Source organism: Hyperolius riggenbachi, chromosome 1 (genome assembly GCF_040937935.1).
Source record: "Hyperolius riggenbachi isolate aHypRig1 chromosome 1, aHypRig1.pri, whole genome shotgun sequence".
Classification (NCBI taxonomy): Eukaryota; Metazoa; Chordata; class Amphibia; order Anura; family Hyperoliidae; genus Hyperolius; species Hyperolius riggenbachi.
The window spans coordinates 593,586,053-593,609,668 of NC_090646.1; the positions used below are offsets into that span (position 1 = coordinate 593,586,053).

The 23,616-nt window shown below is 45.1% G+C and overlaps 1 protein-coding gene across 2 annotated transcripts in view; it reads right to left on the reverse strand.

Annotated features, from left to right (window-relative positions):
* Positions 1–23,616, reverse strand: part of LOC137528037 (granzyme A-like) — a 35,475-nt gene that overhangs the window by 4,169 nt on the left and 7,690 nt on the right. Inside the window, exons 1-4 of one of the 2 annotated variants that reach the window (XM_068249266.1) lie at positions 22,953–23,034; positions 20,032–20,185; positions 8,052–8,193; positions 5,404–5,667 (exon numbers count right to left, since the gene is read on the reverse strand). In XM_068249266.1, coding sequence (XP_068105367.1) covers positions 5,404–5,667; positions 8,052–8,193; positions 20,032–20,185; positions 22,953–23,007 — 615 coding nt within the window. In that variant the 5' untranslated portion in view covers positions 23,008–23,034. Of the gene's footprint in view, positions 1–5,403; positions 5,668–8,051; positions 8,194–20,031; positions 20,186–22,952; positions 23,035–23,616 lie in introns of those variants that run through there. The other variant, XM_068249274.1, reaches the window with a different exon arrangement.

The following is a 23,616-nucleotide window of genomic DNA, read 5'->3' on the forward strand; positions in this document are numbered from 1 at the left end:
ATATGTGCCTTCAGTATAGGTAGGTAGCAGGGTATAGAGGCCTTCAGTATCGGTAGCAAGGTACATGTGCCTTCAGTATCAGTAGCAAGGTATAGGGGCCTTCAGTATAGGTAGCACAGTACATGTGCTTTCAGTATTGGTAGGTAACTAGGTATAGGGGCCTTCAGTATAGGTAGCAGGGTATATGTGCCTTCAGTATAGGTAGCAGGGTATATGTGCCTTCAGTATAGGTAGGTAGCTAGGTATAGGGGCCTTCAGTATAGGTAGTAAGGTACATGTGCCTTCAGTGTAGGTAGGTAGGTAGGTAAAGGGACCTTCAGTATAGGTAGCAGGGTATAGGGCCTTAAGTATAGGTAGGTAGGTAGGTATAGGGGCCTTTAGGTAGGTAGGTAAAGGGACCTTCAGTATAGGTAGCAGGGTATAGGGCCTTAAGTATAGGTAGGTATGTAGGTAGGTAGGTATAGGAGCCTTTAGGTAGGTAGGTAGGTAGGTAGGTAAAGAGACCTTCAGTATAGGTAGCAGGGTATAGGGCCTTAAGTATAGGTAGGTATGTAGGTAGGCAGGTATAGGTGCCTTTAGGTAGGTAGGTACGTATAGGGGGCCTGTAGGTAGGTGGGTAGGTAGGTAGGTATTGAGGCCTGTAGGTAGGTATAGTGGCCTGTAGGTAGGTAGGTAGGTAGGTATAGGGGCCTTTAGGTAGGTATAGGGGCCTTTAGGTAGGTATAGGGGCCTTTAGGTAGGTATAGGGGGCCTTTAGGTAGGTGGGTATAGCGGCCTGTAGGTAGGTAGGTATAGCGGCCTGTAGGTAGGTAGGTAAGGATAGTGGCCGGCAGGTAGGTAGGTATAGTGGCCTGTAGGTAGGTATAGTTGCCTGTAGGTAGGTAGGTATAGTGTCCGGTAGCTAGGTAGGTATAGGTGCCCTCAGGTAGGTAGGTACGTATAGGGGGCCTGTAGGTAGGTGGGTAGGTAGGTAGGTATTGAGGCCTGTAGGTAGGTATAGTGGCCTGTAGGTAGGTAGGTAGGTATAGGGGCCTTTAGGTAGGTAGGTAGGTATAGGGGCCTTTAGGTAGGTAGGTAGGTAGGTATAGGGGCCTTTAGGTGGGTAGGTAGGTATAGGGGCCTTTAGGTAGGTATAGGGGGCCTTTAGGTAGGTATAGGGGCCTGTAGGTAGGTAGGTATAGCGGCCTGTAGGTAGGTAGGTAAGGATAGTGTCCGGTAGGTAGGTAGGTAGGTAGGTAGAACCCCCCCCCCCCCGTGCCTCCTCCGCTCACCGCCAACCCCCCCCCCCCACGGCCCCCTCCGTCCCCTGTGCCTCCTCCGCTCACCCCTGCATAAGAATCTACTCACCTTTCCCGTGGAGCGCAGAGCGGCAGACCTCTTCGTTACTTCCTTGTTCCCTCTAGTGGCCGGACCGGCTATTACTGATGACGTCATTGTAAGAGCCGGTCACTAGGGGGAACCAGGAAGTCAGCGAAAGGTCTGTCGCTCTGCGCTCCGCTATGGATAGGAATAAACATACATATATCCAGGCACATCGCCTCTAGTTAGGACATTAAATAAATTATTAGGGAAAGGGAGGTGCTGAAGGGGGTGTGGCTAGAAAACAGCAAAAATCTATTAACCCTTCGCACACTCACATGCAAATGTTCAAACAATTGCATTCACAGATTCACTCATCCAGGCACAACTGTTATCCCTACAGCTAAATTAAAAGCCAGGGTTTTAGTTCACAGAAGAATGCATTCTTATGCTTAATCACCTATACTGCGCAGAAGTACCCAGGTAAACATAGGTGTCCTAACTCTGGCCCTGTAACATGCATAGTGCAGACATGCAAACACATTCATTGCATCAAACCTATCAATGGATTAGGAGCACACATCCTAACTTCCTCTCCTGGGAAAGACAGTGCATCTTACCAATCGCACAAGGGAGCTAATGTTATGTGTCCATGTGCACCATGCGCATACACCAGCATAAGCTGTCTGCATGCTGACAAACATACAGGGGAAGGGGGGAGTGCACCGAATTGGACCCTAGCCACAGGGGTCAATGATAAGAATAAACATACATATATCCAGGCACATCGCCTCTAGTTAGGACATTAAATAAATTATTAGGGAAAGGGAGGTGCTGAAGGGGGTGTGGCTAGAAAACAGCAAAAATCTATTAACCCTTCGCACACTCACATGCAAATGTTCAAACAATTGCATTCACAGATTCACTCATCCAGGCACAACTGTTATCCCTACAGCTAAATTAAAAGCCAGGGTTTTAGTTCACAGAAGAATGCATTCTTATGCTTAATCACCTATACTGCGCAGAAGTACCCAGGTAAACATAGGTGTCCTAACTCTGGCCCTGTAACATGCATAGTGCAGACATGCAAACACATTCATTGCATCAAACCTATCAATGGATTAGGAGCACACATCCTAACTTCCTCTCCTGGGAAAGACAGTGCATCTTACCAATCGCACAAGGGAGCTAATGTTATGTGTCCATGTGCACCATGCGCATACACCAGCATAAGCTGTCTGCATGCTGACAAACATACAGGGGAAGGGGGGAGTGCACCGAATTGGACCCTAGCCACAGGGGTCAATGATAAGAATAAACATACATATATCCAGGCACATCGCCTCTAGTTAGGACATTAAATAAATTATTAGGGAAAGGGAGGTGCTGAAGGGGGTGTGGCTAGAAAACAGCAAAAATCTATTAACCCTTCGCACACTCACATGCAAATGTTCAAACAATTGCATTCACAGATTCACTCATCCAGGCACAACTGTTATCCCTACAGCTAAATTAAAAGCCAGGGTTTTAGTTCACAGAAGAATGCATTCTTATGCTTAATCACCTATACTGCGCAGAAGTACCCAGGTAAACATAGGTGTCCTAACTCTGGCCCTGTAACATGCATAGTGCAGACATGCAAACACATTCATTGCATCAAACCTATCAATGGATTAGGAGCACACATCCTAACTTCCTCTCCTGGGAAAGACAGTGCATCTTACCAATCGCACAAGGGAGCTAATGTTATGTGTCCATGTGCACCATGCGCATACACCAGCATAAGCTGTCTGCATGCTGACAAACATACAGGGGAAGGGGGGAGTGCACCGAATTGGACCCTAGCCACAGGGGTCAATGATAAGAATAAACATACATATATCCAGGCACATCGCCTCTAGTTAGGACATTAAATAAATTATTAGGGAAAGGGAGGTGCTGAAGGGGGTGTGGCTAGAAAACAGCAAAAATCTATTAACCCTTCGCACACTCACATGCAAATGGCGATGTGCCTGGATATATGTATGTTTATTCTTATCATTGACCCCTGTGGCTAGGGTCCAATTCGGTGCACTCCCCCCTTCCCCTGTATGTTTGTCAGCATGCAGACAGCTTATGCTGGTGTATGCGCATGGTGCACATGGACACATAACATTAGCTCCCTTGTGCGATTGGTAAGATGCACTGTCTTTCCCAGGAGAGGAAGTTAGGATGTGTGCTCCTAATCCATTGATAGGTTTGATGCAATGAATGTGTTTGCATGTCTGCACTATGCATGTTACAGGGCCAGAGTTAGGACACCTATGTTTACCTGGGTACTTCTGCGCAGTATAGGTGATTAAGCATAAGAATGCATTCTTCTGTGAACTAAAACCCTGGCTTTTAATTTAGCTGTAGGGATAACAGTTGTGCCTGGATGAGTGAATCTGTGAATGCAATTGTTTGAACATTTGCATGTGAGTGTGCGAAGGGTTAATAGATTTTTGCTGTTTTCTAGCCACACCCCCTTCAGCACCTCCCTTTCCCTAATAATTTATTTAATGTCCTAACTAGAGGCGATGTGCCTGGATATATGTATGTTTATTCTTATCATTGACCCCTGTGGCTAGGGTCCAATTCGGTGCACTCCCCCCTTCCCCTGTATGTTTGTCAGCATGCAGACAGCTTATGCTGGTGTATGCGCATGGTGCACATGGACACATAACATTAGCTCCCTTGTGCGATTGGTAAGATGCACTGTCTTTCCCAGGAGAGGAAGTTAGGATGTGTGCTCCTAATCCATTGATAGGTTTGATGCAATGAATGTGTTTGCATGTCTGCACTATGCATGTTACAGGGCCAGAGTTAGGACACCTATGTTTACCTGGGTACTTCTGCGCAGTATAGGTGATTAAGCATAAGAATGCATTCTTCTGTGAACTAAAACCCTGGCTTTTAATTTAGCTGTAGGGATAACAGTTGTGCCTGGATGAGTGAATCTGTGAATGCAATTGTTTGAACATTTGCATGTGAGTGTGCGAAGGGTTAATAGATTTCCGCTATGGATAGGTGAGTGGATGCTAACTATGCGGGCGGGGGGGGGGGCGAGCGGAGGAGGTGCGGGGGGGGGGGGGGGTCAGGGGGGAGGTCAGAGGAGGACGAGTGCGAGCGGCGGATGCGCGGCGATGCGGCGTCGGGATTTGGCGGATTCGTATAGTGGAAAATGGCGTCGGGATTCGAATCCACGAATCTCGAATATTTCCTAATATTCGAGGGATTCGTGGATTCGCAGGATTTGTCGTCCCACCCCTAGTATAGATCTATACTGTATTCGTAATTAAAAATGAGTAATTACCTTTAAAAAATTGTTCCCATGCCAATATCCTCGGAGATGGTGCCACGCCTATATCCTAAGATCTCTGTGCACCCACCGCCATACACCGCTGCTCCCCCGCACAGCTCTAGCTATACTAAGTATGGCTAGAGCCAAAGCATCTTTTAATTTCCAAGGCCCCCTAAATCCTCCAGTATTCATGGTTAATTAAGAATATTAAAGGACTTTTCTCGTGATTACATTTTTATTTCTTTAACCCTTTGTGAAAATGGGTAAGGGGTACTATTTACCTCTGTACTCATTTCTCCTTAAACTGGACTCCCAGATGCCTCCATGACCCCCCAGGATGTTGTCACCCCACCTCCTCCAGGGGCACCAGAGGTGGGAAAGAGACCCTTGTCCATGAATTGGACAAGGGCTCTGGGGGCTCCACATTCTGGCTATCTCAGCCTGCAGGAAGGACAAGGGGTTAAAGAGGCTTGGAAGGGGGACACCACATCAATTTAAAAACAAAAATTCCCACACTCAGAACAAATACAAAATAGCATTTCCTTGGTTACAATTACGGCTCACAATTACTGCTCGTAACACGGAATTACGGGTCGGATGCAAATGCAACTACGGATGCATTTGAACTCACCATCCTTAATTGAGGTTGTAATTGCAGAAATCAGCCTGTAATTACGGCAGAGCTGTAATTACGAGGTTGTAATAAGCATCCCTGGTGGTTATTATAATACAAATCTAGTTATAGGAATATTCCCACATAAACAGAAGTATTATATACTTACTCTGCAAGTATCTTTTCCTCCTGCGGCATCCAGAGTGCACATCATATTTTCTGTGATTTTAATAGGATCCCACTTTTTAGCACATTCGTCTCTACTTATAGCAGGCAGACTGACTTCCAATAGCTTGTCTGAAGTGCTGCCTTGCTCATTCCTGGTTCTGCCCCATCCTGCTGATTCACAAATGGTCTCCTCTTCCACATCACTGAATGTTGTTGGCAAATTCAGAGGTTTCACAGCACAGTTTAACGTTGCTTTACCAGAGAGCTGAAAGAAGAAGTTTTGTAAAGACCTGGCTCAGGCAACAAGTCAAAATCGCTCTAATAACTCTCAATCTATCCATTTAAACATCACAGTTATGGAAAAGTTGGAGAACTTGCTCAGTTCCCAAAGTATACATTCTATTTTGGAATTATAGTAGGGCCTGTGCTGTATTAGCTTGGAACTAGTTTTAATGAACATATATTAGTTATATTCAAACATTGCTATTATTTTGGAAGTCAATGCCATGTAATGTATTAGTGTGCTAAAGCCCATCTCCAGGGTTGAGCAAGTTTGCCTTCTCCTCCAACCCTCCAACAAACTCAAAGCTTCTCCGTAGAAAGGTGTATGTGTGTGCGTGCGTGCGTGCGTGTTTGTGTGTGTGTGTGTGTGTGTGCGTGCGTGCGTGCGTGCGTGCGTGCGTGGTGCAGCGCAACTGCAGTGGCATAGCCTCATATGAGTGTCAAATCTCTTGTCTTTGACTCTGATTGGAAGGGAGACATGGCTGGAACTAAGCATTCCTACCAGTATAGTAAAAGTTATGGATAAGGGGAGTGTGATGAGCTGCATTGGAGGTGTGGTAATGTAACAGCAAAATTGAGATTCTCGGGAAAGAATGCCATGGGTCTTGGGCAAAGGTGGTGTACAGTGTGGAAGCACCAATTGAAGCCAAAGGGGCTTTGGGTGTGATTCTGCCCCATGGATCATCTGGATGAATGGTAAGGTCATGTGATTTGAAAGATAAAGGTATTTGGAGGAGAGAATAAGGAGGATTCGGGTGGCAAATTTAGTGACTGTCTGGGGTGAAAGCAGTTAGAGAGGTGGCAGAGTAAGCTTCCACAAATGCAGAGCATGCAATGGAGTAAAAGGTGTTAACTCAACTGTTCAATGTTGTGTCCCTGTCACCATAGCTACCCACAGCGCCAGTGTTCCTGTGACTTGCCAGCATGCTGTAATGTTCCATGAGAGACAGGAGTAGATGTGCTGTCAGAGAAGGGAGTGCAGTGGCAGGACAGATAAGACAACCTTCTGCTTGCTGCTGCTGGATATTTTTTTGGGTGTGGGGGAGGTGCCAGCAACCTTATACTGACATGAAGGTTGAGAGCTGTCAGGAAACCCTATTCTGATGAAGAGTAGCGGGGGCTACAGGCAATATAATATTGATGGGAAGGAGGGTATCAGCTGGAATCTTGAAACTGCCATACTAAACATACATCAGTTCACTATCATGACGATGAGCCCACTCTCTGCACTGAGATTAAACCCTGAGTGCAGCAGACTACTGTAGTTTTCCTGTCAGGGCTTTTAGATATCAGATGATGCTCCATTCATTGCTATGGAGCACCGGAGGACTTGTGCCAAGAGGAAAAAGAGAGAAGAGGACCTGCTTTAGTTAGTACACTCTCTTTTCCCCATGTATGGTAATATTGCGATTCTGTGTCCCCGCTTGGTGATCTTTATACAATATATGCAGTTTCAAGTCACATGCCGTGGCGTCATGTAAATGTAGAACCAATCAAAATGTTATGGGCTAACTGTCAGAAAAATGAGGTATCAGGTGTATTGCCAGGGGATGAAAAACTCCCAGTTGCCATACAATATATTAAAATGAGGAACTGATTTCTATCAGAAGCTTGTCCTGAAGCATCAGATGAGGCAACCAGCCCTGGGAAAGTTTGCCCTGAAATTTATGATACTTTTTGCAGATATCGGTGCTGCGTGGGCTCTCCAGCCCGCAGCACCGATCAGGATTGAGCCTAGGCGATCAGACTTCCCCCCTTTTTCCCCACTAGGGGGATGTCCTGCTGGGGGGGTCTGATCGCCGCCGGCTCTCTGCGCTTTGTGGGGGGGTGGGGGGGCTCTTCAAAGCCCCCCTCCGCAGTGATTTCTGCCCATACCTGCTTCTCCCGCACGCTATGGGCTGCGCAGGATGGATATCCGTCCTGCGCTGGATAGGATAGGCTTTAGCCTATCAGATGCCGGCGATCCCCGGCCAATCAGAGGCCGGGGATCACCGATCTCCGTCACGGCGCTGCTGCGCAGTAGCGGCGTATTGATGTAAACAGCTGGGATTTCTTCCCCGCGTGTTTACATTATGCGTGCGAGCCGCGATCGGCGGCTCGCACACTGTTCATGGAGACACCCTCCGTGAACTAGCATAGAAAGGCCGCTCGAACGAGTGGCCGTTTCCATGCAAAACTACAAACGACCAGGCGCCGCCTATCGGCGTTAGCTGGTCGTTAAGTGGTTAAGGCACACTTTACGATTTTTAATCAGATAGGGATACCTTTGCTCACTCCAAACACAGAGATCCCAGGGCAGCAGCAGTTTCAGGAGAAGTATTGCAGAGCACTTAAGTGTCTAGCCCTATTTGAGACTAGTGTACTTACCTGTACAAGCTGGACATCGTTATCAAGTGTTTCTGCTTTATAGCGAGGATGAGGACGCCACTTTGACACCTGGAACCTCTGTACATATTGATCTTCTTCCCTCCAGGAGTGGAGCCCCAATTTGATTATTGTGTCAGAATTACTAGAACAAAAGGAAAGTAAAATACATTGATGTCTTTAGTAAGTTGTCGGAGCGACGGCATTGTATCTACGCCCCTTGAAACTTCCTCTCAGCACGCGCATGTCTTTTCATGGTGCCCAAATGACTGACTGAGCACTGCTATAGCTGTAATTCACACATGGAAAAAAAAAGTCCTTTGCATTTTTAATATCAATTTTCTTTCTTTTTTTTTTTTTCAAATGTTCGACTTGTTCCCACTATTCCCTTTAACATATGTAGCAGTTTTAGTGACAATAGCATGTAGATGGCTTTGCTATTAACTGCTAAATTCAGCAGGTAATTACACAAAATTACATGAAATTACGCAAAAACATCTGGAAATATGCCTGAAGAAGGGGATTACATCCCAGAAAGCTTGCATAATTTAACTCTATCAGTTAGCGATTAAAAGGTATTATTTATTACAAACTTAGTTTTTTTCTACCTACATGAAATTACACAAAATTACAAATAGATTATGTGACATCAATTGAATTTAATTAAATAGTTATTACATGTGGCTGCAATTGAGAAATTTAAATTTAATGCAAAATTGTATGTGTGAGGAAACGCGGAAAAGCCGCAGCGTGTACTTACGGCAGGACGGCTGAGTCCGCGTCCAGCACAGCGGCTGGCATGCGGAGACGTGCGCCTGGCACCACAAGGGAACACGGAAAAGCCGCCGCTGGTACTGACAGCAAGGTGGCTGTTTCCGCGTCCAACGCGGCGGTTTGTACGCAGCGCCGTGTGGTTGGTGTGGCTGGGTCTGTTAGTTCACATGGACAACATGGAGAGCTACGCGCACGCGGCCCAGATGTCAGGACCTTTATACCAGTAGGGGAAGTGTCAGCTGATCAGGAGGATCAGCTGATTCCTGCTGGACTCATGATTGGCTGAGTGGCTTGGGCGGGGTGGCAGACTCCAGCAGCTATATATTTAGGTACATGTCAGTTGCTGGTGGTCTGCCATTGCGAATGCTTTATGTGTTAGCACACAGACCTTAGTCAGATCCTACAGTGTGTTAGAACCGGGAAGGACCTGGGAATTCACACTGAGCTAGATTACTGTCTCAATGCTATGTTATGCTTTAGACTAGTTCCAGGGTGTTGTGACTACGGACCTCACACCCAAGCCTAGGATACTGTCTCAATGCTATGTTATGCTTTAGACTAGTTCCAGGGTGTTGTGACTACGGACCTCTCACCCAAGCCTAGGATACTGTATCATTCTATGTTATGAGCTAGACTAGTTCCAGGGTGTTGTGAATACGGATCTCACACCCAAGACTAGCACTGTGTACTTGCATTACCTTAGAAGGGTGTAGAGAGCTAGGATCTCACATCTAGTTAGGGCAAGCTTGTTTATATTAGCAGCAGGGCATCCTGCAACCAGGCTTAGGCCCATCTCCTAGGGAGCCTTTAGCCTATAGGGATTCACCCACAGTCTGGGGTGAATACCCTTCTTCATCTTACCTCCAGCTCCTCTGGTGGTTTTCACTCAAAGTACTACTGTTACACCAAACACTCATATCTCAGGTGTCCAGAGGTTAGACATACCTGGATTATAGGTGATACTGCAGATCATCCATAATCTGGTGTATATCTGCATTACTGGTGATTCTGCAGATCACTAATAATCAGATTCTCTCTGTGTGTTGACGCCCATCGTTACAGTATGTAATTGTAATGAATAGATTTTGATCATCACAACCTATCACTCGTTCCAGTATCTTTATAACGTCAAAGTTCATGAAGGATTTAGTTTAAAGTTTACCAGAGACGAAGCACCCTAATGTAGTCACAGAAAATGTCTAAGGTGCAGAAGGACAAGAGAGAGAAAAATAAATCAAAGATGGAGAGCATGTTAGATTTTTTGAAAAGCCTGATGAAGCCATGGCGATGTCATGGGTTGAATCCTTGTCGTAAGTCCATGGGGCTACGTAAACTGATTAACTTTTCCTCCTGTTTGAGCTTTACACAAAACTGCTGCCATCCCACACATAGTTTTGTGGGCGGCCACTTACTATGCACCTTGTGCTTCTCTTTCTACAATATGGCAGATATTTTCCCAGACTTTTGCATTAAGTAATATATTACTTCTGAACTTAAAGGATACCCGAACTGACATGTGACATGATGAGATAGACATGTGTATGTACAGTGCCTAGCACACAAATAACTGTGCTGTGTTCCTTTTTTTCTTTCTCTGCTTGAAATAGTTAAACATCAGGTATGTAAGTGGCTGACTCAGTCCTGACTCAGACAGGAAGTGACTACAGTGTAACCCTTACTGATAAGAAATCCCAACTATGAAACACTTTCCTAGCAGAAAATGCATTCTGAGAGCAAGAAAGAGGTAAAAGAGCCCCCCCAGTAACTGCAAATGCACCTTGAACCCAAACGGAAGCTCTGCATATACACCAAAAGCAAAGCTGTTAAGTGGGAGCAGCTGACCAAAAATGAATTAAATTAGTACATGGCAAGGAAATGAACAGCGCTACTTAAAAACAGACAAGTGCCTACCTGCAAAAGAGTGCAAGCCCCACTTGTGGGATAAAATACACACCTAGCATACACATGACCTGTCTACCACTGGAGGATGTTGGTTTCCGTAACAGCTTGCATGCAACCTATTAAGTACTCTGATTCAAGGCCATTCGGAGGCGGCCTGGTGATGCGCTGATCCACCCTTTGCGCAATTTTCAATTTTTGAATTTACTTGATTAGCCGCACCCAGGCTATGCATATACATAGGTTAGGATTTAGTTAGTGTTCCTCCCATGGAGGATTGACTTCTTCGCAGTGGGAGGGACGAGTACTTAATAGGTTGCATGCAAGCTGTTACGGAAACCAACATCCTCCAGTGGTAGACAGGTCACGTGTATGCTCGGTGTGTATTTTATCCCACAAGTGGGGCTTGCACTCTTTTGCAGGTAGGCACTTGTCTGTTTTTAAGTAGCGCTGTTCATTTCCTTGCCATGTACTAATTTAATTCATTTTTGGTCAGCTGCTCCCACTTAACAGCTTTGCTTTTGGTGTACATGCAGAGCTTCCGTTTGGGTTCAAGGTGCGTTTGCAGTTTCTGGGGGGGCTCAGCGCACCTCTGATTCGAGGCCATTCGGAGGCGGCCTGGTGATGCGCTGATCCACCTTTTGCGCAATTTTCAATTTTTGAATTTACTTGATTAGCCACACCCAGGCTATGCATATACATAGGTTAGGATTTAGTTAGTGTTATGTCCCTTCCCATGGAGGATTGACTTCTTCGCAGTGGGAGGGACGAGTACTTAATAGGTTGCATGCAAGCTGTTACGGAAACCAACATCCTCCAGTGGTAGACAGGTCATGTGTATGCTAGGTGTGTATTTTATCCCACAAGTGGGGCTTGCACTCTTTTGCAGGTAAGCACTTGTCTGTTTTTAAGTAGCGCTGTTCATTTCCTTGCCATAGTTATTTATGTGCTAGGCACTGTACATACACATGTCATCATGTCACATGTCAGTTTGGGTATCCTTTAAAGTGAACCAGAGATGAAGCACCTCATGTATTTACCATATATTTCAGTGGGAACATTAGAGGAAACACCTACACTGCTCTCTGTTTCATTCTTCACTCAGCTTGCTTGTTATCAGCCCTGATAAAATCCCTGACTGAGCATTCAGTCTGGCTTTGCTCAGGAATCATTATAGCTGAGTCTGTCTTCTCTGATGTCTTTTCAAGCCCAAGCCTGCCCCCTTCTGGCTCTACTCAAGAATCATTATAGCTGAGTCTGGGGTTTATATGAAAAGGGCGCCTGTAAAAATACAGACGTGGAGATGATGTATCCCAGGAATGGTACTTCTGTGACCTCAAAGAGGCACTTCTCCAACTTCGCATAAAGTGAATTCTGTCTTAGTTTCTGAAGAACAAATTTAACATGCTTACGATGCTCTGTCAGGTTAGCTGAGAAAATTAGTATATCATCAAGATATACAAGAACAAATTTTCCCAAGACCTCTTGGAAAACCTCATTAATTAACTCCTGGAAGACGGTAGGGGCATTACACAACCCGAAGGGCATAACCAGATATTCGTAATGCCCGTCAGGCGTGTTGAACGCCGTCTTCCATTCGTCACTGTCCCTAATGCGCACCAGGTTGTATGCCCCTCGCAGGTCTAATTTGGAGAAGACACTGGCATTGGTCACCTGTGTGAACAAATCGTCTATCAAAGGCAACGGGTACCGATTTTTCACTGTGATCTTATTTAGACCTCTGTAGTCAATACAGGGCCTAAGCCCTCCGTCCTTCTTCTGTACAAAAAAGAACCCAGCCCCAGCGGGTGACCGGGAAGGACGGATAAAGCCTTTAGCCAAGTTTTCTTTAATGTATTCTTGCATTGCCAGTTTCTCAGGCCCAGACAGACTATAAAGATGGCCTCTTGGGGGCATACAACCAGCCCTTAACTCTATAGGACAATCATAACTCCGGGGGGGTCGGAAGTTTATCCGCAGACTTAGGACAGAACACATCTGCAAACTCTGCGTACTGCACTGGCACACCTTTAACCTGAATCTTGGTGGCGCAAACCGTAACTCTCTCTAAACAATGATGATGACAATGGGTAGACCAGCTTTGTAGCTGACCTGATGCCCAGTCGATCTGAGGGGAGTGGAGTTGCAACCAGGGCATACCCAGTATGATGGTAGAAGTAGCCATGTGCAGGACAAAGAACTGTAATTCCTCTTTATGTAGTACCCCTGTATTACATGTCAGTAATGGAGTCTGGGAAAGAGGTTGTCTACACTGTAGCGGAGAGTCATTTACTGCTGTGACCACAATCTGCCGATCTAAAGGGAGTAAAGGAATCCCCAATCTTTTAACGAAATCTAAATCTATAAAATTGGCTGCAGAGCCAGAGTCTACAAAGAACTCTGTAGACACGGTCTGTCCTTCCCAAGTTATGGAGCAGGGAAGGAGTAAACGATTATTGTTTAGAGGTATTGACTGCTCGCCTAGGGTATTACCTCTGACTACACCTAGGCGGCAGTGTTTCCCGACTTCTTAGGACAGTTCTGGCCAACGTAACCCTGCTCCGCACAGTATAGACACAACCCTTCTGACCTTCTGCGATTCTTTTCCACTTGCGTCAATCCAGAATGTCCGATTTGCATCGTCTGGAGATGACGGGGGTGGAGAGGAGGCATAAGAGACAGACCTTACAGTAACTTTCCCACGGGTATGTCTCTGATAACGCAGGCGACGAGCTACTCGCACTGCCAAAGAGATTGCCTCATCAATAGATATGGGTTCGGGATGTCCCAACATTAAATCGGAGACTGCATCGGATAATCCTGACAGGAAACAGTCTAGTAATGCATACGTCCCCCATCTAGCCGACACAGCCCACTTCCTAAATTCCGCAGCATAAACCTCCACCGGATTACGACCCTGTCTGAGAGCTTTTAGCTTCCTCTCAGCAGTGATCGCCACGTCCAGATCGTCATATATCACGGCCACAGCCTCAAAGAATTCCTGAACCGGAGATAATGCCTTGTGCTCTGCAGGGAGACCATATGCCCATGTCTGAGAATCTCCTGACAACAGAGTCTTAATAAACGTTATCCTCTGGTTTTCTGATCCAGATAGGTTAGGCCTCAACTCAAAATAGGATATCACCCGATTCCTGAAATTCTGAAAGTCTGATCTATGCCCTGAGAACTTCTTGGGCACATCAATATGTAAATGTGTGACTGGAGGGCATCGCACTGTATCGACAGCTGTTTGAAGTGTCCTGACTGTCCCAGACAGTTGAGTGATCGGAGTCTGTTGGTTATTAATCACCCCGGTGAGATTGTTCACCGCGGTGATCAGGACTTCAGCCTGGCTGCGTAGTGCGTCCATAATGTTTGGTCTGCTGTTCTGTAACGATTGGTGTCAGCACACAGAGAACTCTGATTATTGATGATCTGCAGTATCACCAATAATACAGATGGTATACCTGATTATGTGGTGATCTGCAGAATCACCAATAATACTAGTATAGCCTGACACTGGACAACAGAAGAGGAATAGTGTTTAGTGTAACAGTAATACGGATGAGGGAGTTCACCCGAGGAGTGGGTGACTCAGAGTGTACTGCAGCCGGTGCTCACCTTATGAGTGGATGAGACAGACCGTACTACAGCCTAAGGGCATATGAATATCACGACAATGAGAAGGAACACAATAATGCTGTACAGCTGACCACCTGTGGACCAAGTGATTCAGACTGTACTGCAACCGGGTAGTGTTTGGTGCACAGAACAAGGAGGAACAATCCTAGTGATACTGGACTAAGGACCCCCTGAAGTACAGGTGGTACAAACTGTATTGCAGCCTAGGTGTAGTTGATACAGTTGGTGCTGCAACCTAAATGACATATGTAGTACTGCCGCCTAAGAGCGAGTGATACAGACAGTACTGCAGCCTATGAACACCTGAAGGGCAGGTATCACAACTAAGCAGCCGTATCCTACACCTGAGAGGTTGGTGTAGGAAACTAGTTTCCCTCACCAGTGGCAGGGCCCACTGATGCGGGTGGCGAGGTCAGACAGACAGAGTTGGCAACGAGCGGACAGATACAGTACAAAAACGGAAGACTGATTCAACGTCAAGGACAAGCAGGGTTGGCAACGTGAATCAGATAGGCTGAGGTACAGAATCAACAAACGGAAGAATAGTCAGAGCAAGCAAAAGGTCATTAACAGATAAACAATGCAATAGTACTTTAAAGCTATCAACAGAATCTGACTAAGTGTGGATCCCCAGCTCCGGCTTGTTCTAGCACACTTTGGGATCTGACTAGGGTCTGAGCGCTAACACACTATTGCATTCGCAACAGCAGACGCGGAGCTACTGACAGACCTGCTCTATATATGGTCAACATGCTCCATAGCGCCGCCCCAGTCACTCAGCCAATCCGGATGCTAGCTGGAGTCAGCTGACCGCATGATCAGCTGACTTCTCTCTTAGCTGCATAAAGGTCCCTTTCGCTCTGCTCACGCGCGCGTAGCCCTTAACCTGTAAGCATTGAAAGGACCCTGAGCATGTACCCGCGCGGCAGAGGCCACCGGTTGATACGCGGAGATAGCCGCCATGCTGCTTGGCTCAGCGGCTGCATCTCTGCTATTCCTTACAGTACCTAATGCTTACTTATTTATTCATTTTTTTTCTGTTGGACATGATGGGCGAATGTCTTTTTTCAACCAAACTAACTACCGTATATACTCGCAAGCAAGCCGACCCGCATATAAGCCGACCCCCCAACTTTTTCCTGAAAAACCAGGAAAAATGATTGACCCTCATATAAGCCGGGGGTAGAAAATGCTGGCCGTGTGATCCCCCCCAGTGTGTCCCAGTATAGTTAGTATAGTGCCCAGTATAGCTAGTGAAGTGCCCAGTATAGCTAATATAGTGCCCAGTATAGCGCCCAGTACAGCTAGTAAAGTGCCCAGTATAGCTAGTAGAGTGCCCAGTATAGGTAGTATAGTGCTCGGTATAGCTAGTATAGTGCCCAAGTATAGCTAGTATAGTGCTCAGTATAGCTAGTATAGTGCTCAGTATATGTAGTATAGTGCCAGGTATAGCTTGTATAGTGCCCAGTATAGCTAGTATAGTGCCCAGTATAGCTAGTATAGTGCTCAGTATAGCTAGTATAGTGCCCAGTATAGCTAGTATAGTGCCCAGTATAGCTAGTATAGTGCTCAGTATAGGTAGTATAGTGCCAGGTATAGCTAGTATAGTGCCCAGTATAGCTAGTATAGTGCTCAGTATAGTGCCAGGTATAGCTAGTATAGTGCCCAAGTATAGCTAGTATAGTGCTCAGTATAGCTAGTATAGTGCTCAGTATTAGCTAATATAGTGCTCGGTATAGCTAGTTTAGTGCCCAAGTATAGCTAGTATAGTGCTCGGTATAGCTAGTACAGTGCCCCCCGCCTCACCCAACACCCCAAATAGTCCCCTCTCCGTCTCCCGGGCATGTAAATAGTTCACAGCAGCTCGCTCCACGGCGGCTGCTGTGTGATGACAGGAAGCTGTAGGCAGAGCGGTTTCCTGTAACGGTGATGTGTATGGCCGTTACTATGGAAACCGCTCTGCCTACAGCTTCCTGTCATCATGCCCGGGAGACGGAGAGGGGATTATTGGAAGCCGCACATTTTAAGCTAATAGCAGCGGCGGACGCGGGGCGGGGGGCGGCCTACGACCAACGAGACTCGCAAGCAAGCCGACCCCCCAACTTTTGGCCCACTTTTGGGGGGGTCAAAAATTCGGCTTGCATGCGAGTATATACGGTATGTAACTATATCTCTTGATCCTGACCTCACCTTTCCCATCACCTGCCCTAAACTCAACCTATGACCTTGAACTTGCCTACCCTGCTCTGCCAGCAACTAAGGATAGTCGGAATAGTTAAATTCTGCATTTGTTGGAATTCTGAGTTCCACCTGTGAGTGCCAATTTTTTCATTAAAGTCAATAGCACCAAATTTCACGGTTAATAACAAAGTCCCCAAAAATGCTATTGTCACCAAATGTACCACCAGTAGTGTTAGGGAGATTAGTAGGAATATGGTAAAATAAATGTGAAATGACCATGTAGCTTTTGAGAAAATTTAAAATTTCTTTAAGAATTTTTTTTTTAACTGGGTAAAAGGACATTTGCTGCAGTACACTGTACAGTTTACTGAGTTCCAAGTTATGTAGGCACATTGTATGCATTTCATGAAAACAAACGGCATGGATGCCACCCTTCTAAACTTCTTTAACCTCTTGTCATCTATGCAGGCTGCTATAGCCAGATTTCCGAGCCGGTAGCGTGGGGCTATGCAGCCTGAGCTATACCATCCTGCATGGCCCACGGTTTGGTGGAGCTCTGGAAGAGAGGGGTGGCAAACTGGCATTGGATCATTAATGAAAGGTATGTATTTATGGTTAATTTAGATCAATTAAGGACTTTTTTGTGGTTATGTATTTATTTCCTTTTTCCTGTTTGGAAATATGGGTAAGGGGTACATCGGTACCTCTATACTAATTTTACTTGTGGAGGGGATGGGAATATGCATGTCCCCTTTTCAAAGGGGACCCCAGATCATGTTTCCATGATTCCCTAGTGCCTACACCCACATGTGTGGGAGTACTTACTCCCACCCTCCTCCTGGATCCCAGAAGAGGGGTTTAGCCCCTTTTCCAAGGATTGGACACGGGTTCTGGGGGAGAGCTCCCCCATACCATGGACTATGTGGGCTGGTATAGCTCAGGTTGTGGAGCCTACATGGTCCTTGCTCCACATTCTGTCTTTAATAGCCTGCATGGAGGACAAGGGGTTAAAGAGGCTTGTGAGGGGGGACTCCAAACTGATTTCATTAAATCTACTGTATACCATGCATATACAGAACTCAGGACTTGGTATGCAGTACAGTGTAACATAGCAAATGTGATTAAAACCCAGTTTAAAAAACATTTCACTTTGGAACTTTGAAACTGATATTCTCAAAAACTTCATGGTCTTTTCACAATTACTTTTACAATGTTTCTACTAATCTCCAGGGCCACCATTAGACATTTTGGGACCCCTCACACATCATCAGGCCTGGGCCCCTCCTTAGGCCCACCTACTGGCTGCTGTGCTTGCCACATCTGATCTGTAAAATCAGTTGACAGAACGCTACCAGCCGGCACCGTGGTGCCGCCATTTTAAACAAGCCAGCCAGTAGGACTGAACAATTTTAGGAAAATATTGAATTGCTCGATTTCTGTCAGAAATTGCAATTTCTATTGGATTCACAATTTTCAATACACAACGATGGATCAACGATGGTGAGTATAAGTGCTCCCAGTATAGCTAGCTAGCCAAGTATAGGTGCCCCCAGTATAGTTTAGCTAGCTATAGGTGCCCCAGTAAAGACAGCTAGCTATAGATGGCCCAGTATAGGTAAGCCAGATATAGGTGCCCCAGTACAGGTTAGATAGTATAAGTGACCCAGTACAGGTTAGCCAGTATAGGTGTTGCAGTACAGATTAGCTAGTATAGGTTCCGAAGTACAGGTTAGCCAGTATAGGTGTTGCAGTACAGGTTAGCCAGTATAGCTCTCGCAGTACAGGTTAGCCAATATAGGTGCCACAGTACAGGTTAGCCAGTATAGGTATCACATTAGAGGTTAGCAAGTATAGGTGCCGCAGTACAGGTTAGTGCTCTGAGAGCACATACCTACCAGCTACCTGTCCTGATCTTGGTATACCGGCAGTATTAGAGCTACAATGTTTAGCTACTTAAAAAAAAAAAAAATGGGCAAGGTGGGGACACACAGAAAGTAGGCACACAGGGGATGCAAAGAGGGTGGGCATTAGTGGTGGGCAGAAATGGCCCCTTATGCATAATTAATCTGCATCGTAATTTGCAATTATGCATTGTAACCGTAATGCAAAATTTGTGGATTACACGTAAAAAAAAAGAAAAAATCACAATGTAGTGTAATCGCTGACCATAATTACGCATGTTAGTGTAAATCATGCAAAATTACCTTCGCATTATCTACGCAATTTTATTCTCCACATACTAAAGCATTTTTCGCATTGAATATTTAACTAATAGCTGCACATACACTGGAAAATAGATTTTGTTTTTGTCACGTGACACTGGTTATGTAGACCTCTTAAGGGCCCTTTCACCTACCACAGTTTTCAGCATTGCGCATGCGTTGAAGCGTATTTTAGCAAAGTGCTTCCGTGCACGTTATCAATTGCTCAACAGGGAGTGAGCGTCACATCCTGCTTGGCCGTACTATACTATACTATACTATACTAATGCGGTAATCCCCAAAGGCCTGTTTTTGGCAGTGCCAGTGCGTTGGCCGCACCCCACCACCAATTTGCAGTGCGAAGCGTGCCTAATACCTTCAGGCAATAACACCATCATAGCAGTCACTATAGCTGTTTTGTATCGTGTGCTTGAGGGGTGGGGCAAGGTAAAACTTGCACTATGGCCCACACCTTCTTAGCTACTCCACTGTGGTTTGGTGACCCCTTTCCACTAGTGGGAGTTACACTGGCCATACTAATTATTAACCAACCATATTCATATGCAACTTAAATAACACTGTGCACTTTTATAAATCAGCCCTAAGTCCTTGTTCACATCTAAAAGCATTTTGTGATTTTGTGCACAATTTTTATCAGCGCCTCCTGGTGCTTGCCTGCGCGCTGCATTTTTTTGAAATGCTTTTTTAAAGCGCTTTTGCACAGCAATTTTTTATTTCACTCCCTGAAGTCAGGAAGTTAACTCTTTGACCCTGAAAATAATAAATACAATGGGGTTGATTCACAAAGCCGTGATAACTCTTATCACGGTCACGCTAGCGTTATAGCACGTGTAACATTTTCCGCATGCAATTGTAAATTTGCGCACAAAATTGCGGCCATTTTCACACAAAATCGCTAATTTTCGTGTTCAAACAGCTGCGATTTTGTGTGCAAATTCGCGTTGGCACACGAAAAATGTTACACGGGTTATAGCGTGTGCAAAATGCTAGTGCCCCTTGTATTTATTCTTAAAATTGCGAACACAATTGCTGTACAAAGCGATTTTGAGAGCGTTTAGCGCTCTTCCTATACCTTCTATTAGACCACAATCGCACCAAAAATGGTACAGGCACCAATTTGCGGAGTGCAAAGTGGATGAAATGCGCTGATATGAACCTTCTCATAGAGATTCATTGCACAAGCATTTTGAAAAAAGGCGGAAAATGCCCTAGATGTGAACAAACCCTCAAAGTGTAGTAAACACCTCTGTGATCCAAATACTTACATAGTACAATGAGCGGCAGTCAGCACCCAGCTTGAATCAATCAAGGTTCCGCCACACATCTTTATTTTAGTTCCTACTGGTGTAGCTAAAAAAGCCATGTATGGCCTCGAATGAGGTATGACCTCCTTCCCTCCGATGATTTCCGTGCACACATCTGAAAATAATTGACATAGAAGGAAATATAAAAACCCTGTAATGTGGAACAATAGAAAGAAATAGGTAACGTTAAAGTATACCAGAGATGATTGGGAGAGAAGGATTTGTACTTACCTGGGGCTTTTTTCAGCTTCCTATAGTCCATCAGCTCCCTCGATGTTCTCCTGGTCTCATCCACTATGCCTCTGTCAGGTCCATAAAGTCTTCAACTCAGCTCAGTCATGGGCTACTGCGCATGCACAATCCTGGGCCACGCACACCCCCTGATCACACTGCCATTTGTGAAGTCCATAACTGCACTTGCGGAGAACTCAGAAGCATTGGATCAATCAGAGAATGCAGAATTTTTCAGTGAAAAGCGGATTATCTTGGTAATTTTAGGTCAATCACAAGGCTACTGAGTATCCCTGAGTCTTGTGATTGGCCTAAAATTTCTGTTATATTCTGATTCTTATACCATTAAATTCGACATTCTCTGATTGGTCCAATAGTTCTCAGAAGTATTTAGCCAATCAGAGAATTCCAAAGATGACTAAAAAGACACCTCGGAAATCGGCATTAGCAGAAATCGGAATTTCTGCAGAATTGGAAATCAGCATTTCCATCCATCCCTAGTCCCGGAGTAGTTCTGAAGACTCACACATCCCCACTGGGCATGTGCAAGTCTGGTCCAAGCATATCCAGTAGACACTCAGGCACAACCCAGCTGCTCAGGACCGTTTGCTACAAGCCTACACACTACACAGCTGAGCCCTATAAGGGGAAAGAGAGAGCACTACTATAGTGATAAATAGACAAAGTGGGCCCAATCCAATTCAGTTTTTCTTCAAGTTTTTTCCTAGGTGATATTTCCCATTTTATAAATAAAATGCCTTTTAAAGGTAACCTGAGTTTTCAAGGGAGAGAAACTGTATACATACCTAGGGCTTCCACCAGCCCTCTCCAGGCTGATCTCCTGTAAGTCGCCGTCTGGGTCCAGCGCCCGGCGCTGAGGCGTGCATGAAATAGAGGTACTATGAAAAAAAGGGTGCAGGATATAGCTGATTTTTTTTTATTTTACAATAATAAGCACAAAAATATTGGTTTACAAATAAATTTCGTTTTAAATAATCACTTTGTGTGAAATTCATTTTTAACGATTGCTATTATTCCAGATACACATAGTTTATGTTTAATCATGTTTCCATCTGACATTTAGCAGAAACTATCAATAACACGTTACCAGAAAAATACATATACAGTATAAATTAAACGGTAAAAAACATTAGTTGTAATCTTAATCTTATATTTTCATTTCTGAAAAATGTTACAGGCTAATTTTTAAGTTCAATATAACACTTACCATAAATCAAACGGTATTTTACTGTTACTGATTTAGGTGATCGAAAAAAATAGAGTTTAAAGCGGATCCGAGATGTAAAACTAACTATAACAAGTCTTATCTAAAGTTTAGATAGTTCACACAGCAAATCTAGCTGCAAACAGCTTTAATAGAATATGATTGATTATTCCTGTGCAGTGGTGTAGCTAAGGAGCTGTGGGCCCCGATGCAAGTTTTACAATGCCCCCCCCCTCCCCAAGCACTCTATACATAACAAATGATACGGCGCACCAAAATCTGCCAATGGCAACTACAGTGTCAGAGGTACAAGATGGGGATGGGAAACAGTTTGTTAATAATTACCACAATTCAAAGTATCTATGAAGTGATTATTATGAGCACAGGACCAATAGAGAGCTAATACTGTAGTTGAGGGAGGGCCCTTCGGGGTCCCTCTGGCCCAAGGGCCCCGATGCGGTCGCAACGTCTGCAACCCCTATTGCTACAATGAAAGCAGCCATGTTGTTTGTAAACATTACACAGAAGCAGGCTTATCTGCATCTTGAGCAAAAAACCCCTAATCCTCCCTCCTCCTCCCTCCTCCCCTCTGCCTCTGAAATCTCTGGCTAGTAATACCTCCCCCTCCTCCTGCCCAGACTGAGCTCCCATGAGCCCTTGCTACTGTCTGAAAGTGCCTTGGCTGTCTGAAAACCTGTGGGCGTGGCTTGTTTAGTTTATAGGGAATTAGAGTATTAAGACAAAAACAAAAAAAGTATTTGGCTTGAGGAATGCCCTATAAACAATAGGAAAGGAACAAAATTATGCAATGAGTAAAAGTTCATCTGGGATCCACTTTAAGTTTGTTTTATTACTACTAAACCTAACCCTACTCTCACATATAACCCTCCCTCTACCTATCCCTAACCCTTAGACCCCCCTGGTGGTTCCTTAACCTATGACTCCCCTGGTGGTGCCTAAACCTAAGACCCCCCTGGTGGTGCCTAACCCTTACCACCCCTCTGTTTGTGCCCAAACCTAAACCCCCCCTTGTGGTGCCTAACCCTAACCACCCCCCTGTTGGTGCCTAACCACCCCCCTGTTGGTGCCTAATCCGAAGACCCCCCTGTTGGTGCCTAACCCTAAGACCTCCCTGGTGGTGCCTAACCCAAAGACCCCCCTGGTGGGGCCTAACCCTAAGACCTGACTAGTGGTGCCTAACCCTAATACCCCCCTGGTGGTGCCTAACCCTAAGGCCCCACAATGAAAAATCTCAAAAAGAATAGAAAAATAATAAAAATATTAAATTACACGTCAAAATGATAATGAACGCAATTATAATTCTAAAAAAAGGACTAACATTTTTTATCGTAACAACCAACAATTTATACGGGAGTGTGTGTGTGTGTGTGTGTCTGTTTGTGTGTCCGTGTGTGTTTATACTTACATTGATGGATGAATAATGTGAATGTTGCAGCAAATAGTGGCAAGAAAACCCTCATGGTGGCTGCAGAGTGTTGTCACTTGTGTGGTCAATGCACAATACAGTGGGAAGTTAGAGCAGCTTTTATATTGTTGAAGCAGAATCATAGCTGAAAGCTGTAGAAGTCTGATTGGTGGAGTGTTGGTCTGGTCACTGTAGTAGAAACACCCTAAGCTCTGCCCCCTAACTTCCATCACACACTTCTCAATCATCCTCTTGTGTAACACCTTCCTGGTCTTTCCAGTTACTAGTCATGAAATATCGTCCACACACTGACAGAATGCTGGAAGACAACTTACTATATCTTGTTTTTTATTTATAAAGTGACAACATCTTCCATGGCGCTGTACAGAGTAATAAACAGTAAGTAGTGAGGACCATAACTGCAAACATAGTTTCTGCATAGTACAATAGGGAAGCCAGCCACACCAGTACAAAGATACATTTTACAGTTTATGCATGGTTTAAAACCATCCAGCAGTACAGGTACATGTTCATTTAATAATATAGATAAGAAACACTAGGGGGCCCCACCCTTGTGAACTTACAATCTAGAGGGTATTGGCGTGGAGACACTAGGTGGCCATACACTGGTCAATTTGCCATCAGATTCGACCAACAGATCAGA